This window comes from Diceros bicornis, chromosome 9, assembly GCF_020826845.1.
Source record: "Diceros bicornis minor isolate mBicDic1 chromosome 9, mDicBic1.mat.cur, whole genome shotgun sequence".
NCBI classification, from domain to species: Eukaryota; Metazoa; Chordata; class Mammalia; order Perissodactyla; family Rhinocerotidae; genus Diceros; species Diceros bicornis.
The window spans coordinates 55,288,299-55,312,266 of NC_080748.1; the positions used below are offsets into that span (position 1 = coordinate 55,288,299).

Sequence of the window (23,968 nt, forward strand, 5' to 3'; positions counted from 1 at the left end):
AATGTAATCACAAATGTCCCTAAATGTGGAAGATGGCAGCAGAGGAGTTAGAGTCAGAGAGAAAGTGTCTGTGATACGATGTGAGAAAGACTCAGTCGGCCACTGCACTATGTCTTGCAAAATAAGCGTGATCACTGATCTTAGAATCATAGAGGTTTTAGAGCTTAAAGCAGAGTACACAAATTCTTAGCATGTGGGCCAAATCCAGCCTACCTACATATTTAAAAGAAAACAAACCAAACTGTATCAGAAACTGACAGTGCATTTAGACAGGTTTTACATGTTCCGGTTTGTCACTGTCCCTACATTCTTCTTTCATTTCACCTGGCCAATTCACACATTCGCCCGAAACTTGTAAGACATAGTTCTCAACCTTTCGCTTAAAGGGACCCTACAGAGTTTCTTATAAAAGAGACTTATGAAAAATGAGACTTAAGTAGGTTAAATAACCGGCTTATAGAAACACAGCCATATTATAGTAGTCATGATTTCTGATCAAGTGGGGAGAATTTTTAATCCATACTGTGGACAGATGAGGCCAATTTAGGTAAGGTTTGGGTATGTTCTTAAGTACTGCAAAAAGGCTATGTTTAGGGATGATGGTTTGGCAATGTAACACAGGCTCACGCAGATGACAGGATACATACACATGCAGCAGGAAGACAGCTGGACATATTCAAATAACACAACATAGTGAGCAGTCATGGTGGCGCACCATGAGTGAGGTGTATAGAGAGATTGCTCCCCATAGCCCTGGGTGAAAGCTGGTTGAGGCCTGAGCCTGGAAGATTCTCTGGCTGGTTACAACTGTGATGACAACCTTATCTGATTAAGTCAGATGTTGTACAAATACTGAATTTCATCAATTCTCAGATTCAGAGTTTTTCACATTTAATGACTACACATTGCATCACATGGCTTCTTACAGTGACAGGTAGCCAGGCAGCAGCTATGACTCAGTTGTCCTTGCAGGTACATGCATGAACTTGGTCATAGCTGTTCAATACTTCTATTGAGTTATAGGTGGTGGTGTTCTATACTTACTATATTTAACTGCCATTTAAAATGTCTTTAAAAAGATTATGCTGTGATTTGGCATAACAAAAAGTTACCAGGTATGGAAATAGGCATGGAAAGAGAATAGCAGGTTGTAAACTTGTATCAGTAAGGCAAATTTGGGTTATTGAAGGAACGACCAAAATTCCATGTTTTCTTACAAAGCAAGCAAATAATTTACAATTCCTTAAAAAGGTAGATAGCCTTGAGGAGATAAAGCCAAATGGTTGCTTATTTCAGTTCAAGGTTGGAGAAATCATCAAATCCCTCGGAATATAAGGAAGAAATTCATATGGATGAGAGAGTAGTTTTTGAGTCACAGGTGCTTTTGTTAAAACACCAAACATTAATTTGTCAAGAATTTCCTACTATTTTTGAATAGAAGCTGCTGAATTCTCATCAGTTGCTGAAAAAATGAAACTATGAGTTTAGCAAAGTAGGAAATGGTGACAAACCCTGATGTTCTTTGACAACCATCAAAATTAATCTGTCAATGTTAAAATTACTAAGAGTGCATGAATTATATAAATAAGTGGCATGTCACTATTAGGCTATGCATAAGCATCGCACTGTATTTAATTTAAAACTATAAATTGATACTTAAGAATAAAATCTTCCCCAGTGATGATAGTGTGCATACTCAAAAGAACGGATGTACAATGTTTGCATTGATGAAGGCTTGACTTCTGTTTATGAAGAAACATTGTGTAACATTTTAATTGGAAGTTATTTTTCTTTTTTAAGGGTAAACAAAACTTGTGCATATTAACATTAATGGCCTCTCAGATCTGATGAAATACGGTTATTACATTTTTCATCTGTATCGTGGTGAAAATGTTGGGAAGCACTGGAATAGATAATAAATGTTATAAGAGTTTTGAGAAAGAATTTTGGGATGGATTGAGAATGAAAAGACTGTGAAGTAATAGCCAATAACTACTTGAAAAGTGTTCAAATTCATTAGTGATCAATGAAAGTAAAATGAAGATATCTTGACCTTCCATTAAGTTCTAAGATTTCTCTCTTGCAGGCTCCTCTCTTGTGCTCCTCATTCTTACCTCCCTTTATTTATCCCCTCATTCTCATCCTCTCTCTTTCTTCCTCTTTCCTTCCCTCCTCCTCAACCCTCCTCATATTCTTCTCTCACAAGAGAGGTTTACCAATGACCTATTGTTGCTTGGCCTTTTGCGGACTCTGATGGCCTTGAAGTCTCAGTCTCCAGTCTAGGTGGCTCATCAATGGTTTGACATTTTTCTGAAGAAACAGTTCATTCCTAAGAGGAATTCTGGCCTCTGCTGTTGTAACAATACTTTTTGTTAAAATTGCATTTGGAAAGTTTATAGAATGTATAACAGACTACACTAAAGACTCTCAATTCTCTGTTCAACTTCTACTCATTTCAGGACACATTTATTTTAAAGTCACTGTCCTATATATAAGAAATGCTTAAACTGTTGACCCATAATTACTCCCAGAGTAATTTACAGCTCATTTACTTCTTTTTATCCTCCTCCAATCCCCAGCTTATCTTCTGCATACCATTCCCTGCCTTGTCAGCATCATTGCTGCTCTTGCCTCGTTCCTGCTTTGAAAAGAATTCTAAATCTGGCTGTAGGAAACCTAGAATGAAGTCTCATTCTGTTGCTTGCACAATCTTGGGAAACAACTTAAACTCTCCAAGCCACAGTTACCTCATTTGTAATATGGTGACATCTCTATCTCACCTGCCTACTTTATAGACTGTGGTCAGGATCAAATAAATATATGAGGAACGTCAAAGTTTCTATTAAGTGTAAAGCCTGAATCAAGTGTCAATATATATTATTGTTTCATTACTAAAATAACATCTCATTTAGTTAACATAATTAAACAGTTCATTAACAAATTAAAGTAAAAATTTTTGGGAGGTAAAACTACACATTTTTCTTTGGTTATTAGAATTTTGGGCAGATGTATCAATTAGCAGGCTACTCCTTTTAATTTGATTATTAAAATTTTTGGCAGGTATAGCAATTAGCTGTTGCTCTGTGAACCCTCCCCCGCCCCCAAATTTCCAATGTCATACTACCAGCAAACATTTATTTAGCTTACATGTCTCGGGGCTTAGCAGTGGTTAGCCAGTCTAGGCTGGGCTCAGCTGAGGTGGTTCTGCCGTGCTCCATGTGTGTCATAGTCTCTTCCTGGGACCAGCAGGCTAGCTCAAGTACATTCTTCTCAAGGCTATGATAGAAGTGCAAGACAGCAAGTAGAAACACAAGCTTGTAAAGGCCCAGACTTCGAACTGACATACCATTATTTCTGCCCCATTTTATTGACCAAAACAAGTCACATGGCTGAACTCAATGTCAAGGAGTGGGGAAATATACTGTTGATTCTCATTATTTACAGTAGCTATGGTCTATAAAGTCACCACGAACCCTGAATTAGTAAATACTGAACCACTGCTCCTAGAGGAAACACAGGTTAGGTTCCTGTGTGCTTCTGGTCACATTTTCATCAACAGATCAATACATAACCTTGTTTTATGTGTGTTTTTGTTTGAAGACACCTCACTAATACATATTATTGATTCATTAACATTGACCTCAGGGCCAAGAGCACCATAACTCATGCCCAAAGGAACTTATCTAGCACACGTATTTTCTCTATAAGGCACATCACACCCTTTTTTCACTTAGGAACACGAGACAGAACATGAGCACAATGCTTGGGGCCATTTTATACAGTGAAATCACCAACAAAAATGCAAGAAATGTGGCACTCAATAGACTGCAAAAATGACACTTCTTTCCAGTATAAGATGTCAAACAAGAAAGCAGAGCCTTGCCTTGTTCAACCTCAGCTGAGAACTCAAATTTTTGGCACTCCACACACATCTGTGAATGACTGGGAAAGCACCACAAGAGTATGGATTTGGGGGTTACAAATAAATTTTAGCAAGTAGGCGTATTTGAAATGCAGAATCCATGAATAATGAGGATCGCCACTACTTTGCCCCTTAGTGGAAAAACTTCAATGTTATATGGCAAAGGATATGGATAAAGGGAGAGTTAAAACATTGAGACCAATAATGCAGAATCTTGGGCCCCGTCTCAGACTTATTGAATCAAAATCGCATTTCAGATTCCTCAGATGTTTGCACGCACATTCAAGTTTGAGAAGTATTGCTCTCGATACCATGGTAGGTACACCCATGCCAGAGGGTGGAAGTTAAACCCTACAAACATTAGAGTCCTACTGCATTATTAATGTTTTTATGAGTCCAAAAGTCTGGACAAACTCTCTAAGGTGAAGGATAAGTTATTGCACCTTGCAATTCCCATTAATAGAGAAGAAGCAGAGCACTTGGTGCATGGGCCTCTTTGACTTTTGGAGGCAGCATATGCCACACTTGGGAATACAGCTCCAACACATTTACTGGGTGACATGAATAGCTGCCAGTTTGAATGTGTCCCTGAGCAAGAGAGTGCTCTGCAGCAAGTCTATGCTGGAATGCAGGCTGCCTTGCTGTTTGGTCCTATGTCTTACCAGATCCAATGGTGCTCGAGATGTCATGGTGGATAAGGATGCTGTGTAGAGTCTCAGGCAAACCCTAACAGAGGAGTCACAGTGCAGAACCTCAGGGCTCTAGAGCAAGGCCATTCCTCTGATAACAAGTCATTTGAAAAGCAGCCCCCGGTTTGCCACTGAGAGCCTGGCCATGCAACTCATGTGATTATGCAACTACAGCTGCCCATCATGAGCTGGACATCTCCGATTTACCAAGTCACAGTTAGGTGGGTATAGCAGCAATCTAGCAGCTAGAACAGGAGAAAGAGAAGTCAAGGGATTGGAGGTTGAAGAACAGTGGCCAGAAGAACATGAATGGGAGAGTTGGAAGTTCCCTAAGAAAGGCAAGTTTAGTATAATAAAATTATCTTTTTCTTGCTCCCTAACCACTCCTCTCCTGGAATTCCTTCTGTTGGGTGCAGAGGAGTAATATGCACTCTACTCCAAGTCAAATCTCTGGAGTCATCATTGACAGTTCCTGCTCCATCAGAGGGATACCCCCTTAAAACAGTATCTCTTTAATCTGTGCCTGCCTCTCCATCTCCATGGCTGCTGTCTTAATTAAGTCTCTCATCATTTCCCTCTTGCAAATTTTCCACATTATTGACAAGTCATGTTTCCGCAAATCTGATTATTCCATTTATTACTCAAATATTTATTGAGCATCTACTATGTTATCAGGCACTAGGTTAGGCCTTGGGGAAACATTGTGAGGAATTAAACAAGACATTGCTGCAGGCCTCATGGAATTTACAGTCTGGTGGAGAAGAGATATGAAAATCCTGCTTAAGATCCTTCAGTGGTTCCCTGCTGTTTTCAGGATGAAGCCCAGATGTCTTGACCCGCTTATCCCTGCTTATCTCTCCAGCATCACCTCTAACCACTGCCCTTCAATTTTGCAGGCTCTGCAGCCACAATACAGAATTTCTGAGCACCCACCTCTCTGCCTGGCTAATGTTTACTGTCTCTCAACGGTTCAGTCCAGCGGTCCACCTTCTTCAGGAAGCCTCCTGGACACTCCCTTCCCCCTTGAGCTGCATTTCTCTGTAGATCCACCACTCTTCATACTACCTCTGTCACATACGCATCCCACTTTATCAGAATTTTTTGTTCTTTTGTACACTTCTTCCACTCTTGGTGAGGCAGCTTTTTGTACTCAACACTTAGTACAGTCTGATTTACAATATGTACTTGACATTTTTATCAAATAGCTATATAGAAATGCCCCCCTTTGCAATAGCAGACAACGCCAACACATCACCTCTGCGCCTGACAAAGCAGCATCTGGGACACAACTTCCAGGAGGTCTTCTGGCTTTGGGGCCTCCTACCTACGAGGTCCCTCCCTCGCAGACTAAGACTCAGCCAACGCGCCCCCTACCGCCTCGGATTGACGCTGCAGGAATGGAAGGGCGCGGCGAGCACGCGGTCCCAGACCCGCGCGTGGCGCATGCGCAGCACGCGAGCTGTCGGCTAGGCTAGGAAGAGTCCAAGTGTGAGGGGAGAGGGCTGTGGATTCAGATTCTTTTTCCTTCTGCAATAGGGAGGCGGCTCCTATCCTTTTTCTCTTCGATTATATCTTAATTTAAAATGTAATGCTTGAAGTGTGGCTCTGCAAGAAGCAAGAAAGGTGCTAGAATGTTGTCAAGCTCTTCTTCGTCCTTCAGCACCCCTCCCGCGGGCGGTGGGTTGGACGGTCCCAGGTCAAGGCGCGCGGGGGCGGAAGCGGCGGCGCCGCCGGCGACGGCGGCGGCTGTCAGAGCTGGAGAGGGGCCGGGCGGAGCGGCCATGGAAGGTCAGCGCTGGCTGCCGCTGGAGGCCAACCCTGAGGTGAGCGCGGCTCGCATCTCGGCCTGAGGACTCGGGCAGGGACGGAGGGAACCGGGCTGCCACAGCTAGTCCAGGGCAGTTTGTCTCTAAATCGTGTTCTCTGTTTCGTTTTCAGGTCACCAACCAGGTGAGTGAGGTGTCTGTCACTCGGGACCCCGGAGTCCTCCCTGGCCGCCTCCACCTTCATGCTTCCTAGGAGTCTGGGATTTAATTCCATGAAGGCCCCTCCTGCTCTGCTTGAGACAGATGTGCCCCTTTTATGCCTTCTCCTTGCCGCCTGGCTCCTGGAGATGCTTCCAGCTGTCTCAGCCCCTCTGGTCCCATTCCCCCGTCATCACGTTTCTTGGGCGTCTCAGGGTCTGAGGTTTGAGAGACGTTCACCCTGCATTCCTATGCCTCTTCCCTCTTCATTTTGTTTGCTGATAGTGCCGATTCCATAATTTTTCCACCCCTGTGCCTTCCGAGTGACTAATTTGCCTACACTACCTGACTCCAAGCTTTGTAAACTCGCCCACCCAGTCCTTGTAATTTCATCCACCGCCTGCACTATGCAATCATCTTCCAATCATCTTCTCTTGCCCCATCCAGTCCTTCTCTTCCGCGCCACACCCCCGTCTCTTCCAGGCTCTCAAAACTGGAATGTAGTTGCTTTTGTGCCTTAGACTGCTCAATATGGTAGTTTCCACACCATTCTTTGCCACCTATAACCCTTAAAGTTTGTCTGAGTATCCGAGGTTTGAGTCTGGGGAGGGAAGAGGGAACATCTCCCAGCCACTGCATTAAAAGAACAATAAGTGCTACCAGGTGTAAACTGTGATTTACTCAGCTATATTTTGTCTTACCCTGTTTTTCATTCCCAACAGCTCGTTGACTTTTTACTGCCCTCATAGTTTGTCATATGATATACTTTTCCCCCCATAATCTTCCTTCTCATCACCAAGGAATAATGATTCATCATATACTTAATTGATTTTTGGCTTTCAAAGCTTGTAGAAAATTCCTTATACAAAGAAAGTAGATAGAAATGCTGTATCTTGACGTTAGCAGCAAACCCTTTATCTTGTTGAGGTTTATGATAAGCTTTGAAACGACTTATTCCCCCAACTGTTGTCTCTTTCTTTTTTTCTTTTTTTTTTTTGCTGAGGAAGATTTGCCCTGAGCTAACAACTGTGCCAGTCTTCCTCTATTTTGTATGTGGGTCGCTGCCAGAGCATGGTCACCAACGAGTGGTGTAGGAACTGAACTCAGGCCACAGAAGCAGAGTGCCTTGAACTTAACCTCTGGGCCACAGACAGCCTCTCTTGTCTCTTTAATAATCTAGAAATGTATAAAGCTTAAAAACCAGCATATATCTTTTATATTATTCTTGAGGTGGCATATCCTATTGATGTTAATTTTCTTTTGTTTCCTCCCTTTGAAATTTGCTGGGGTTTTTTCCCTAAAACATTTTGACTCTTTTGTAAGGAGAAAAAATCTTCAGGCTGAAGAAATTAGTATCTGCAAATTCTGATTTGGTGCCATAGGAAAGAAGCATATTTCTCTCAGACTTAATCTAAAACTATTTTTACATCTTTTGTGAAAAATCAATTTACTGTATATCTGGACTCTGTTCTTTTCCATTGATCTATGTGTCTGTTCTTTCGCTAGTACCACACTGTTTTGATTACTGTAGTTTTGTAGTGTCTTGAAATCAAATAGTATGAATCCTCCAACTTCGTTCTTTTTTGAAATTGGTTAGGCTATTTCAGTTACTTTGCCTTTCCATATAAATTTTAGAATCAGCTTGTCAGTTATTACAGTTTGTGATTTTGATGGTGAATGTCTAAATCTATAGATATATTTTGAGGAAGATTAATGTCTTAGTATCAAGTCTTGCAATCCATTAAGATGGTATGTCTTATCATTTACTTGGTCCTCTTTGTCTTCTTGGATTTCTTTTAAGTGTTACGTAGTTGCAGCATGTAGATCTTGCACATATTTTGTTAGATTTATACCAAAGTATTTAATGATTTTTGGTGCTGTTGTAAATGATGGTGTTTTAAAATTTAAATTTCTTTCATCTTGATTATGTTTTGTGGGTTGAGTACAGAACAGCCACATTATGTGTATTTTAAGTATTGTTGTGTTTCAGAACCAATTTTTTTTTTAAGCTTTTTTTTTTTTTTGAGGAAGATTGGCCCTGAGCCAACATCGGTTACCAGTCTTTCTCCTTTATTCCTTTTTTCGCCCCAAAGCCCCAATAGACAGTTATATGTCATAGTTGTGCATCCTTCTAGTTGCTCTACGTGGGACGCCGCCTCAGCGTAGCTTGATGAGCAGTGCGTAGGTCCATGCCCGGGATCCAAACTGGCGAACTCCAGGACGCCGAAGTGGAACATGAGAACTTACCCTCTATGCCACTGGGCCAACCCCTATAACCAATGATTTTTGATATGGAAACCCCCTAAAAATATTCCCAATTGTGATTTTATTGAGGAAGCAAAATATTTTCTGGCATAATGTGTAATGTCCAAAGGAAAATAAATTTACTTTAACATAACTATTTTATTTAGCTTAGATGCTTAGTGTTGGAAAAAGAGTTAGAGGTCATCTGCTGGATTATTGCCATAAACATACAAAAATTCTCTAGTTAGTGGACCCCATCTTAGGAAAAAACACGCTTATTACCTTGTCCCCTTCTGGCTACTGCCTCCTCTCTGTTTCCCTCTTTATAAATATTCCAAAAAGAATTATCCATAGAGGCTGTTGCTGCTTTCTCATCTCTGATTTTTTTCTATATTCACTCCTGTCTAGCTGCTTCTGTCCTCACGACTTCATAGTAACTACATTTGTCAGGTTTACTAATCACCACTTTTCCAGATCCAGTGATCACTTTTTTGTCACCATATTTCTTGACCTCTCAGCAACATTTGGTAGAGTAGCCCACTTCATCCTTCTTGAAAGATTATCTTTTCTTGGCTTCTGTGATAATTCTGGTTTTCCTCCTTTTTCTCTGACTGCTTCCTAGATTTGCCTTTGCTATATCATCTCCCACCTTCTAAGGAGTTCCTCAGCTTTGTCTGAGACTGCTGATCTTTTCTGTCTGCACTTTCTCCCTAGAGATGTTTTCTGTTGTATAGCATTAATACTATCAGTTGTCACATAGTTGATCCCATGTTCCTGTAAGCCCTGACTTCTCCACCAAATTAGAAACCTGTATATTCAACTATCTCTTTGATATCCATTTGGATATCTTATAGATACCTCAAACTTAACATGGCTGAAAAAGAAATCTGAATGTACATCCTCCCTCCTCTCCTCCAAACTCATTTCTTCCCTAGTCTTCCAAGGGTGCCATCGTTTATCTAATGCCCAAGTCAATGTCATTGATTCTTCTTCACAACTGTGCCTCTTTGGAGAGGCCATACTGTAGTGATTTGATTTCTTGGGTTTGAATTTCTGCTCTGAGACCATGGTCAGTTACCTAATTTCTTTGTACCTCAGTTTCTTAGTTTGTTATAATCTCTCCTAATATTATAGAATTGTTATAAAGATTAAATAAATTACTGTATGTAAAGTATGTAGAACAATGTCTAGAACAAAGCATGCACTTTGACTGTTAGCTATTTTTAATATTCTTCTCTTTTCCTAACCTCTCAAATCAATTGATCTGCAATTCTTGTAGACTCTTCTTTCAAAATCTATACCGAATCTGGCCATTCTGTCCGTTTCTACTACTATAATTCAGGCCACCATCATCCTTAATTTGGACAACTACAGTAGCCTCCTAATTTTTCTGCTTCTCCCTTTACCTCCTTAAAATCTATTCTTCATATACGTACACCCAAAATGGTTTTATAAAAATGCAAATCATATCTTGTGTCTCCCTGCTTAAAACACTCAAAGCACAAAATGGTTTTCCACTGCTTTTCCTTAGAATACAATTCAAGCTTCTTACTGTGGCCTGATGAGAAGGTACTGCCTACCTCTCTCCCATTCATGCTGGGCTCCTGTCTTTGAATGCCAAACCCGTTCTTGCTTTAGAATCTTTGTACTTGCTGGTCCTTTGCTTGAGTCGTTCTGATGTGGGTTGTTTCATGGCTGGTACTTTCCTGTCATTTGTGTCTTTTTAAAGTCATCTCCTCAGTGAGTCTTTCATTGATTACGCAGCTAAAATACTCCTTTCCTCCCAAGTCTGCACTGACATTGTGTCTTGTTTTAATTTCTTCATAATACTTACTACCTTGTAAAATTATCTTGGTTATGTGTTTACCTGTTTATTGTGTATATCCTACCACTAGAATGTAAGTTCTGTGAGAGCAAGGACATGTCTGACGTACTAAGAATAGTGCCGGGCCCATGGAGGCTCTCAACAAATAGTTATTGAATGGAAGAAAGAATAAATCTTACATAGCTGCTTTCCTGCTCTGGAAAATGTTTCTCAAAGTTATCTTTAACGTGATCATGAATCTTTTACTTGAATATTTCAGTGAGTAGTCTTCTGTCTTATAAGGTGGTTTAATGTTTTTATTATAATAATGAGAATAATGTATAATAATATGATTAGAAGAATTATATTTCTTTTTATTGAAACAAAATCTGCTTTTCTGTCACTTCCTCCTGTTGTCCGTCAGTCCTCCCATTGAACCCATACAGAGTAAATCTAATTACTCTTCCATGATATTACTAAAAATATCTGGGGATAAGGATGATAATAATTTAAGTCTTCTCTGAACATGCCCAGATTCTCCAGCTGTGATGTCTTCCAAGACCTTATCATTCCTGGTCACCTTCCCTTGAGCCTGCTTCTGTTTGTCATTGTCCTTCATAAAATAGACTTCCCAGAGCTGATATCATATTCCACTCTGAATAATCTGTGTTGAATATAGTGGGTTACGTTATTCTGAATACCACTCTTTTTAAAGCAGACTAGCATTGCATCACTTGTGTTGACAACTGTGTAGTCAGTCCATATTGAGCCTGTAGTGAAGTAAACTCCGTTTTTTCTTAATCCCCACAAAAAATGTTTTCAGTACTTCCCCATTCTGAACTTAAATAATTTTATTTTTTTGTTTTTTTTTTTTACTAAATCTCTATTAAAATTCATTTTGCTAGTTTCCAGGCTTTAAGAACCGTCATTTTCTCATTTAACATTTATTCTCGTACTTCTGCATCTAGCAATTATTACTAGTATACTTTTACTAGTAGTAGTATTAAGCAGTTACTAGACAAGTATAATTTCTGTCATAATCCAAATCATTTTTTTTTTTTTGTGAGGAAGATCAGCCCTGAGCTAACATCCATGCTAATCCTCCTCTTTTTGCTGAGGAAGACCAGCTCTGCGCTAACATATATTGCCAATCCTCCTCCTTTTTTTCCCCCAAAGCCCCGGTAGATAGTTGTATGTCATAGTTGCACATCCTTCTAGTTGCTGTATGTGGGGCGCCACCTCAGCATGGCCGGAGAAGCGGTACGTCGGTACGCGCCCGGGATCCGAACCCGGGTCACCAGTAGCAGAACTCGAGCACTTAACTGCTAAGCCACGGGGCAGGCCCTTTAACCCAAATCATTAATAAATTAGTAATAAGGCAGAGTCTGTTGTTGCCCTGAGCAGACCATTAAAGACCAGAGAAAATGGCTTTAGAACAAATTTGAAAGGAAGGTGAATTTTACTTGTCTATTTTTTTTTTATTTTATAAAATCGGAGTTTTTGTTATTTGACTATCATCTAAAGGATGAGGAGGAATACATTATAAATTAGAGGCAGAGGCTAACAGTTTTTCCGATAGAGAACTCCGGTTTGTGTGCAAAAACCTGGAGGGAAGAGATGGTTGTAGACCCTTTATGAACTTGAAGAGTTCCTTGTGACTAAAGGTAGAGAACAAAGTACAAAAAAGATACTTTAAGCAGTGAGAGATGAAGCTGAAAAAGTAAATAGGTACCAGAGCATCCAGAGCTTTGCACGTGGGTTCTGGCAGTGTGACCTTGAAAAATCACGTAACCTCCCAGGTTCAGCTTTCTCATTGGTGAAAGGGTACAATAAAGCCTACCTTGCCAGGTGCAGTAAAGTGAAGCGTATTAAAGCTCCAGTGTGGTTTCTGATACATGATACTCTTAAAAAATATTTACAAGTAATTTAAAGTATTCTTTATTCAGTGGAAAATTTATCATTGGACCATAGAGTTAAAAAGATAAGTTGACCAAGTTTTTTTTATGGGCACATATTCTAATTTACTAATTATTTTTCTTTATTGGCCAAAATTTTAGAGGCATTGTGAAAATTAGTGAGCTAATCAGGCAAAATTTTTTGTTATTTTATTACTCACTGTTTAGAAAAGCCGGAAGACCAGTATTAGAGATTATAAGAGTCTCTTTAGGGGCCGGCCCGGTGGCGCAAGTGGTTGGGTGCGCGCGCTCCGCTGCGGCGGCCCGGGGTTCGCTGGTTCGGATCCCGGGCGCGCACCGACGCACTGCTTGGTAAGCCATGCTGTGGCGGCGTCCCATATGGAGTGGAGGAAGATGGGCACAGATGTTAGCCCAGGGCCGTCTTCCTCAGCAAAAAAGAGAAAAAAGAGGAGAATTGGCGGATGTTAGCTCAGGGCTGATCTCCTCACAAAAAAAAAAAAAAGTCTCTTTATTCTGCTTGGTGCAAACAGGATGCTTCTAATTGTGTGGAGAGAGCTTTGCAAATGCATATATAGAATACTTTTCTTTGTGAGTAGTCTAGAGAGATTTTTTTGGTATAGTTTTAATACTTATTTTGGATCTTCTCCCAGTTTTGTCAATTTAAATAAAATACACGTGTATCAAGTTCTATAGATTTGTGTCTTAGAAACTACATATAACTCTTGTAAAAATAACAATTTTTTAAAACACTGGAAGATAAAAAGTTGAGTTCACACCACCCAAGCTAACTGCCGTTAATATTTTAGAGAATTTCCTTCTAATCTTTCTCTATTTGCATATGATTATCAAACTCACAGGTGGTTTTTTTTTTTAATTATAAAAGTAGGACACCTTCATGATTTAAAAAAAAATGAGAGGTAAAAGTTGAGGACCCTCTTCTCCACCCTTTCTCCACTTCCCAGAGGTAGTTACTATTAATAACTGCTTTTATTCTTTTTATTCATATTATGACTTCCTGTGTGAGTCTGACATAACAATCTGGAGTCAGAGGATGTAGCCAGTGTACTTAATAGATATTAATGAACTGAACTTCTTTATATCAATCTCATTTGGTTAGTGATATGAGTAAAAAGTTAAGGAAAAGTATGATTCCAGTTAAAATGTAATCATTTTTGTATTTAATTTAATCGGCTATTTAATCATTGAGTGTGTTCTCAATTTGATACTAATCAGTCTCACTACAGTTGCTGCGTTTTGAGCTTGGTACTTTTTTTTCTGAGGAAGATGAGCCCTGAGCTAATATCCCATGCCAATCCTCTTCTTTTTTGCTGAGGAAGATTGGCCCTGGGCTAACATCCGTGCCTATCTTCCCCTACTTTATATGGGACGCCGCCACAGCATGGCTTGATAAGCGGTGCATCGGTGCACGCCTGGGATCTGAGCCCACGAACCCCGGGCTGCTGAAGTGGAGTGTGAGCACTTAACTGATGCGCCACTGGGCTGGCCCCTTGAGCTTGGTACTTTTTATACTTGTTGCCTTTGGCTGAAGTGGAGTAAGTTTACAACTTACTTCACAGTAACTTAACAATTTTGGCCAGATTGTTTTTTCACTAAAATGTTTAACTGTTACTTGCAGTTTGCAGCAGAGATGTGAAATTACGGTTATGTGTACCATCTTGTTTTATAACTTTATAACAATATGGCTTTTTGGGATACATAAAATTAACAAATAAATTTAAATCCTACTATCAGGGTTTATGATACTTGTCCTTGACAGTATGCCTTTTAGAAACATCAATCCTGTGCAGGTGGTATTCGGAGTTGATTAAATGAATGCCTGGTTGTTGATTAGGAGCCAAATGTATCTTTCCTACCTCTTTAACTTGGCACAAATAAAAACAAATATGTATTAAATATTGACTATAAACATATCTAATGGACATATGTAGACATAAAGATGGCTAGATTATCGATTAAAATAAAGATATAATCTTTAGTTCAGTTCAACAAATATAGCTTGAGTGTCTATGGTTCCGCCAGCTACAGTGCTAGACAATGGGCTTAAAAGATGAATAAGACACAGTTCCTTCCCTTGACTTCACAGTCAATTTTAATTCTTTTTGGTTTTCAAATAGAATTGAATATTGAGAAAGGTATAGACTAAGAATTTGGAGAAAGCGGAGAAGGGAGAGGGAAGTAGTTTGGAGTGCTTTCTTGAACTTTATTATAAAGTCTGGAATGATGAATAGGGATCAGATGAAGATAGGTATAAGGTAGAGGAATCCATTGATTTCTATGGCCCCAAACTGTTGTAGAGCATGTGACTTGATGAGCCTAATAGATGTTGAGCACATTCTGCCAAGAGAAGTTTTTTAAGTCACTATATTTCTTATTAAACAAGTTTAGAACCTTATTTTTGACCAACCATATTATCATTAGGTAGGGTTTCTTCTACAGGCAGAGAAATGGAGGGATATGGAGAGTAGCTCTTTAAACAGGAAGGTCTTGGGCCAGCCCTAGTGGTCTAGTGGTTAAGTTCAGCGTGCTTTGCTTCGGCGGCCTGGGTTTGGTTCCCAGGCGCAGATCTACACCTCTTGTCAGTGGCCATGCTGTGGCGGTGGCGCACATACAAACTAGGGGAAGATTGGCCACAGATGTTAGCTCAGGGTGAATCTTCCTCAGCAAAAAAAACCCCCAAAAAACAGGAAGGTCTTGTCTTACAGAACCTGACTGTGTGTGAGATGAATAACACTGTTTATGTAACCTGGCATAGTTTCCATTGGTTTTGCAAGATCTCATTTCATGATCAAAGTACATATCATCATTCTTCAGGGAGAAATACCCAAGGCACCTTTTTATTTTTAAATTTCACTATAATGTAAAAAGAGCAGATACTATAATATACTCTTGAGACAAGGTGTAATGCATTTTTAATATGATTGTTTTTCCTCTGTTCCTTTTTTTCTATCATCTAAAACTTATTTTGTGATGGTACACTTTAAAAAATCATCAGCTTCATTCAATATAGACATTTATTAAGAATTTATTGTGAAATTGACAATTCTTGTTATTTTATTTTTTCTTCTGTGGTAGATTAGGGTCTGACATTTTATTTTCCTATGAAATATTAAGAGTTTCAAAAAAATCACTAATCTTTTGTTACAATTGTTTTCAAATATAAGAAGGGCAATGAAGTTGGGTAGATTTCATTGTATACTAGAGGTCAGGAAGCCAGTAGTTTACTTCTTCTATCAGCCATTTTCTGGTGTTCACACAAGTCACTGGACTTTTTTGGCTTTATATGCTCTTTGTTCATTGATATAATTTGTGATATCTATCTATTTGTCTTTAAACCTTAGGCATCATTTTTGTTAAGTAGGATAAACTCTGTTGATCTTCTACTAAAAATAATTATTTACTAGAACTTAGATGCATCTCCTTAAAAATCAAGTGATGGAAATGACTTTAATGTATCAACCAAGTCAACTTGTGTATGTTTTTGGTGAAGTCCTGGTTTATTATGGTCAGTTCCAAAGTAGTGGATTTGAGAAAAGGAATTTTGCTTAATATGTTATAAATTTTAAATGTTTGTTAATTGATATAAATAAATTGCTCTCTCTTCCCACCCTATTCATGGAAAACCTGCTTTACATCATTCTTATTGAACATCAGCAATATTTGTACCTTGCATTCCCTTTTATGTATTAGATATACAGTACATGCACGTTATTTCCCTGTTAACACTAGACTGTGTTTTTTTCCCCCTTTACCAGTTTCTCAAACAATTAGGTCTACATCCTAACTGGCAGTTTGTTGATGTATATGGAATGGATCCTGAACTCCTTAGCATGGTACCAAGGCCCGTGTGTGCAGTGTTGCTTCTCTTCCCTATTACAGAAAAGGTAATTGTTACGAAAGATACAGCTTCCAGTACGTGCACAGTTCTGTTTCAATGATGAATTAAAAATATGGTCTTCTTTAAGAACATATAACTCCCTTCTTGCATAAAATGAGGAAATCTAGGCAGGGGGGATATCTTAAAAATCTGATTTTATTAAAGAGATGATATTTAGATTTTGATTTATAGATTGACGGTAAGGCCCTGAGTTAGTCTTTTAAAGTTGGGTAGTTTTCTTCTTTTATAAAATGATTAGTTTGCCTCAACTGTATTTTGATGTGACATTTAATCACATTTTGATGTATATACTTTAGAAATGTTAAGTACTAGAATAATCTTAAATCTATCTTAGAAAATTTATGAATAAAGAATATTCAAATTTTGAATATATAAAATATATAAATTTGTTTCAACATATATGTAAAAAGAAATCTTTTTGGCTTGTTTTAAGGAAGTAGGTGCAACTAATGACGTGGATTACATTATTTTCAGAATAAATTTGATTTGGGTGGGAATCACTAAGCTTAAATATAGTTTAATTGGCAGATTTAGAATGTGTTAGAGATTATAAATAGCTTTTCTTAGATTTCTGTATTTAACTTCAAATCCCCGTATTTTAGGCCTTTCTTCTAGAATGATGTCATGTAGATATATGTAAGGAGCCAGAGCTTTTAAGTTGATTTTAAAACAGCTTTTGAGTCTATATCCTTCTGATTTTTGTTTTTAAACTTAGAAACAATAGGATGAATTCAGTAGTTGTAAAAAATGAGGAAGTAAATGTTTTGGAAGATGTGGGAGAATTGAGGTGTTGGTAACTTGGCGTATATATACTCAGGTCATCTTATTTTTGAGGAATAAATGGAGCCAAGTCACACAGAAATTAAGAATTAGGCTTTGCTCAGTTCTAGAAATTCCTGGATAATCTTCTTTATGCTAATAACTAATTAACCTCAGTTCAAGATAAAATAAAAAATACTGAAATATTTTTCTGTGTTATTTAAGAGTTCTACAAAACAAATTATTAAAGGAGTATTTCTTCATAAATGCTGTTTGTAATATTCATAGAAATTTAGAGTTAGAAATTTCTTAGTGATTATCCAGTATTAGACTAAACTCCAACTTTTAGTGGTGAGGTTGTGATTATTCTGAAATTTGAGGAACGACAAACTTTTAAGTTTACTCTCTTTTAGTCCAGTGTTATTTTCACTTTTTTTGATTACTAAAATAAGCCAATAGATAGCTATCCTGGGACCCAAATTGTAAGAAGCAGGAAAAAAATGGAAAAAAATCAGCTGCTTAAAGCTTGGGCTTTCTTAGCTGTTATGATACAAATGTGAGTTTATGATGTAAATTGGAAATTTCCCAAACCATTGATTTTTATGACCTACTTTTTTTTTTTTTAAAGAATAAATGGGATTTGATCTCCTTCATTTAGTGGGTCATCAATATTAAAAAAAGACATGTTATCCTTATCAATAAGGGACTTCTTCATTTAGTGGATCATCAGTACTAAAAAGCTCATTGTACCTATTGCTAGAAAGAACACAATTCTAAAGTATTTGTGTAAGTATTTATACTTACTTATATAAGTAGAGAATATAGTGGAATCTGCCACTTTTTGAATGTCTCTTACAATTTGGTAGATCCCCATTTCAGCTCATAAGTGACATATTAAAGTCACTTGAAGGATGTCTAGTGGATATTTTAGGAGATACCAAGTGTTTTAGTCTTCTGTGTTCTAATTTAGAAACTGATTATGTAGTTGCAAATGGCTTAAGCATACTAAAAGAAAAAGAACTGTCATGGATTCTTTATTACCCTTTAAATAAGGTCAATTACGGTGTTTTAAATGTGTAGTTTATAGTAGTGCTTACCAGCCAGTGAATCATACCTGAAGAGGCTGTAAATTTCTTTCTTTCTTTTTGTTGTCTCTTGACCATGAGTTTTCACTTGGGTCTGCCGTAATTACTTTTCCTTTTTTCCTTGCTCTGTGTCATTTCAGGATTTTTTTCTAAATATTGAATTTTGAGAGGCTATCAAATCTCATTTTCCTTTGTTAGCAAGGAACATTGATATTAAACAACTAAACTGTGGAACTGTATAAACATTTCACCGTAAGACCTTACTGTATCGAACCTTTCAGTTTTTATCAGTTGAACTTATATGGATGAATTAATGATTAGGAATTTATTCTGCAAATGTTTCTTAAAAATTTGATATAGAAGCGCATTCATACAAATTATTTTTTAGGGCATAGATACATTTGTTAGAAGCAGTTTCTTAATTATGGATTTTCTGTAGACATCATTTGTTTCCTTTATTGCAGGGATGAGCAAACATTTTCTGTAAAAGGTCAGATGGTAAATATTTTCAACTTTACAGGCCTTACAGTCTCTGTTACAACTATTCAACTTGGCCTCCTAGCATGAAAACAGCCATAGACAATACAAAAATAAAACTTTACTTATGAAAACAGGCAGTTGGCCAGATTTGGCCTGCGGGCTGTAGTTTGCTGACTCCCTACTCTATTGGAATCTGAAAATTATGGGAAAACAATCAACAAAACAATAAAATCATCTTTCTACTCTCCCTCTCCTCCTTCTCATTCATTTTTTAACCTCTTTATTATTTTTAACCCCTTTTTACAATTGGGAAAATGAGGCACAGAGACATTAAGTAATTTGCCAGTCACACAGCTAATAATGGCAAAGCCAGGATGAGGGCTCAGGCAGTCAGATGTAGAGCCCACACTTTGGACATTCGCTATTGTACCGTATTGTTTTTACAAACAGTTATTATAAATAAGGGTGAGTGTTTGTTATCAAGATATCGTACGCTTATAAATACAGTGTGAATTTTGTTAACATAGTGTGATTTAACAATATAGAAATGTAAAAAATAGAAAGTAAAAATCCTCCCTTAATCTTTTGTCCCAGAGATAACCTCTGTTAAGTTTTTGTATACCCTTTCAGACTTTTCACTGCATATATAAATATTTTAAAAACGTAAATGAGAATCATATTAGTATATACTGACCTATAACTATTCTGTAAGCATGGACAGATTTCTAAGTCAGAATATGTAAATCTACTTTATTCTTTTTTTTTGTGAGGAAGATCAGCCCTGAGCTAACATCTACCAATCCTCCTCTTTTTGCTGAGGAGGACTGGCCCTGGGCTAACATCCATGCCCATCTTCCTCCACTTTATATGGGACGCCGCCACAGCATGGCTTAACAAGCGGTGCGTCGGTGCGTGCCTGGGATCCGAACCAGTGGACCCCGGGCCGCCGCAGCAGAGTGTGCGCACTTAACCACTTGCGCCCCTGGGCCGGCCCTACTTTATTCTTTTTAAAATGCCTTATAGTATTCCATTAAGATATGCCATCATATGTTAACCACACCCTCATTGATGGATATTTAGAATTTTTCTAGTTTTACATTTGAGTCCTGTTTAATGTATTATTTTCACATATAGACTATTGACTTTTTTTAATAGTATGAAGTATTCAGAACAGAAGAGGAGGAAAAAATAAAATCTCAGGGACAAGATGTTACGTCATCAGTATATTTCATGAAGCAAACAATCAGCAATGCCTGTGGAACAATTGGACTGATCCATGCTATTGCCAACAATAAAGACAAGATGCACTTTGGTAAATAATTTTTCATGACTGCTATTTTCCCCCCTTAAGTTATAAGTTAACTTATTGAGCAGTAGGTGGTGCTCTAGTTCTTTCTTTCAAAGTATTATATAAAGCATTTTCCTCCCTTCTCTTATTTATATTGGGAATGTATATACTGTTAGAAGGAATATTAATCCTTTACATTCTTTTATACTGTTGATAAACAGAGGTTTAACAAACAAATAAATAACCTAAGCCCTATCATTTATCACATATTTTTATATTTCTAACTTACCAGTGAAAGAGTTTTATCTAAAAAATAGTTAGCATACTTCTAGTATTTTCATATATCGGTCTCTTTGAGATATCAAGTTTTTTCAATTTTTATCTTCTTTAATATTCTCAGAATCTGGATCAACCTTGAAAAAATTCCTGGAGGAGTCTGTGTCAATGAGCCCTGAAGAACGAGCCCGATACCTGGAGAACTATGACGTCAGTACCTTGTTTCTCTCTTGATCTCATATGTGGGCAAAGTTTTGTGAAGTTGTAGGTTCTGTTTGGAGGTTTGTCTTGAAACTGTAGTTTTGAGCAATTATGAATTTGATCTTGTCCATTAAAAATGGTCTTTTGTACATTTAAGGTGACATCTGAAATATCCATAAATGTTGATAAGTTGCCACTTTTTTCCTATGTCCAGAGATGAATGAGAGAAAAAAAGCAATTTGATTTACAAATTTATAAAATGTCTTTTGATTAACTATTTCTTACCATTCCTTTCTTATAATAAATATATGCCTGGCAATACCCTGTGTGTCTTTCCCTGGGAATTTGGAACAAGGCTGAAGGCCAATGGAAAAAAGAAAGGTTTAAAAGTAGATATGAGACCATACTCTAGCTATTTCATCAGTGTAATAATATTTTTGCATGTGTGAAGACACAGCCCACATAATCTAGTTTTAAATGATTGTACCGTTTCATAGAATTGTTTTAGAATGGTATTTAAATATTTTTATTTTTGAACTCTATTTTTCTTTTGGAGGCTTTTTACCTTGTAATAACGTTTTTAAGAAGATTGTAAGTTCTTTGAAATTAGAAGCAACATAGTGTACAAATTATTTGGCTAGAACAATGCCTTATGCAGAATTTGTGCCCAGTAATTTGATTATATTGTTTTAGCATTCTAATATACTTTATTTAAATTTTTTTTTCTTTTTAAAATCTTCAGATCTCATAAGGCATCTTTATTTTACATAAAAATAAACAACATAAAAGTCACCAGTAATCCCACCAATGAGAGGTAGCCACCATTAATATTTTTTGTAAGGAGCATATACGTATATACACAATTTTTTAAAACAAAAATTTGATCACACTGTAATATTGTTTTTTTTTTTTTAAAGATTTTATTTATTTTATTTTCCCCCCCAAAGCCCCAGTAGATAGTTGTATGTCATAGCTGCACATCCTTCTAGTTGCTGTATGTGGGACGCAGCCTCAGGATGGACGGAGAAGTGGTGCCTCGATGCGCACCCGGGATCCGAACCCGGGCCACCAGCATCGCAGCGCGCGCACTTAACCACCAAGCCACAGGGCCGGCCCTGTAATATTGTTTTATAACTTGCTTTTTCACTTAACTTATCACAAACGTATTACATACCAGTAAGTATATATTTGACATCATCATTTAATGGCTGCATAGCTTTCCATTGTGTAATATTTTATTTAACCAATAACTTATTATCAGAAATATAATGTTTTTCCCTCTTTTTTACTTATTTAAAAAAATGCTGCCAGGTATATCATTGTAGCTAAATCTTTGCAAATATCTGTAATTGTGTATAATTATGTACATTTATATGTAAATATGTAAACTCTTAGCAGAGAAATTGCTGGATCAAACACTTTGCATGTTTTTAAGGCTTTGATACTTATTGTCAAATTGCTGTTCATAAAGGTTGTACTTTGACCCGTAATTTACTACTTTGCCCATTTCTATTCATCCTTGCTAATAGTAGGTATTATAAGAGCTTTTTTTTTTTTTAATTCAGGAAACTAAAATCCCTAGCTTCTGATAATTGCATGCTTTTTGCTCCACATTTCTAAACTGCTGACTGAAGCTGCATGATTAAGCATTAATATAGCCAGAGCTGCTGAGGAGCATGTAACCTGGAGAAACAGATGAGATAAGCTTCTTCAGTCTCTATCTGTGAGATGCATACTTTATTCTAGTGTCAGCTGAATAAAGCATTAAATGTTAGCTCTAACAATTAAATGACTCCCAGTTACACCTGGAAATTACAAATAATCAGAAATTCAGTTTCCTGAGTCTTCAGAGATTTGTGGATTGGAAAGTATAGCAATTCATTTGGTTGCTCAGAAATCATTCTTAAATATTTAGTATTAAATTGTCCTTAAATTTCCTCCAATTTGTTGTTTCTTAACAAAGCTTTAGATGTTAAAATTTAGCATTGTTGTTTTCATTTAAAAAGTTGAATATAGTCTTTTTTTCCTATTAATATCTTGTATTCTTATTACAGGCTATTCGAGTTACTCATGAGACCAGTGCCCATGAAGGTCAGACTGAGGTATTTCACATTTTTCAAAACTTTTTTTTGCTGTGTGTAAATTTAACCATTGTGTTGTTATAGGACGTATAGTTTTAGAAAATTACTTGGACTTTTTTTTTCTTTTGAGGGAATTTGCTTATGTGAAAGTGGTCATGAAGTAGCACAAGAACATGTTTTGACAAACTGTTAACCCACACTTTGGTATCGGCCATCTTAGTTTCTCTAATCATTTAGACAGCACACGCATTTACAGATTGTGTGCTGTTTGCTTTGGCTAATAAGTGGCCTGCGTCTTCCCTATCAGATTCCTTTGACTTGCAAGTATTTTGAGAAAAAATACCTGCACCTACAGGTCGATAGCCTCTGTGACTCTTATCACATTCTGCTTCGGAAAACTGCGTCATTCTCTTTGCTCAGTAAATCTGTTCTGGGGGCACCGTGATAATCTTTACTCTGTTAGCTAGTTCTTCAGCTAGGTCACCTCTCCTCTCCTTCTCTTACCTCTTTTTTGATTCTTTTGGTTTCCCTCATTCCCTCCTTTCATTTCTTCTTTTCCTTCCCTTCAGACCTCCCTCTCCCACCCTGGGGGAGGTTTGTCAGAAGGTTTTCAGTCAAAATGAATAGAATTTAATTAAAGTTGTTTGATGTATTTATAACACATTTAAGTGTTAAACACCAGAGAATTATAAATTTTCTTCTTTCTTATCTCATGTGTGACTTGAAACCATATTTTTCATGTACAAAGATGACATTGCCTTTATGCTTTAAAAATACTTGAAAAAAATACCTGACTTAAAAATATTGATCTTAAATATTCCCACTGTCTTCAAAAAAGTTTTTTTAAGGAGGAAACAATTGGGTGCTATGACATAACTGCAGTTTTTCAAAGATTGAACTGGATCACTGTGAATTTTTATAATAAAACCATTTAGGAATTTAATTCTCCCTATAATTATATCGTACCTTCATGGTTGTTCTCAGGTTCTGCTTTCAAAGGTGTGGACTATAGCTTTTTTGACTAAGTTTACACACACACACACACACACACACCCACCCACCCACCCCTGGCATATCTAAGTCGCTTTAACACCAGATTGGAAATTAATGAAATGCGGTTTTTTGAAGTGCTCTGTATGATCCTGAGCACTTTCTTGATCTTCACTACACTTTGCTTTTTTGTTTATAAATTTATGGTGTTAAAATTGGCAGTGATGATGATGATCAGCATGAGATTATTGTAAAATATGAAAACAATTATTTATAATAAAGCAATTAAATGCTTTAATACATGTTTACTTTAAAAGAAATTGTCTTTGCGATACCTTCTCTTGCCTCTTTTT

At 37.3% G+C, this 23,968-nt stretch overlaps 1 protein-coding gene across 2 annotated transcripts in view; it reads left to right on the top strand.

The window, feature by feature from the left end:
* The first annotated feature begins 6,347 nt into the window (after positions 1 to 6,347).
* UCHL3 (ubiquitin C-terminal hydrolase L3) overlaps positions 6,348 to 23,968 on the top strand; it is a 46,542-nt gene continuing 28,921 nt past the window's right edge. Inside the window, exons 1-6 of one of the 2 annotated variants that reach the window (XM_058548314.1) lie at positions 6,348 to 6,434; positions 6,550 to 6,561; positions 16,313 to 16,441; positions 19,935 to 20,091; positions 20,468 to 20,553; positions 22,599 to 22,646. In XM_058548314.1, the coding sequence (XP_058404297.1) occupies positions 6,393 to 6,434; positions 6,550 to 6,561; positions 16,313 to 16,441; positions 19,935 to 20,091; positions 20,468 to 20,553; positions 22,599 to 22,646 (474 nt within the window). In that variant the 5' untranslated portion in view covers positions 6,348 to 6,392. The remainder of the gene's footprint in view (positions 6,435 to 6,549; positions 6,562 to 16,312; positions 16,442 to 19,934; positions 20,092 to 20,467; positions 20,554 to 22,598; positions 22,647 to 23,968) is intronic. The other variant, XM_058548315.1, reaches the window with a different exon arrangement.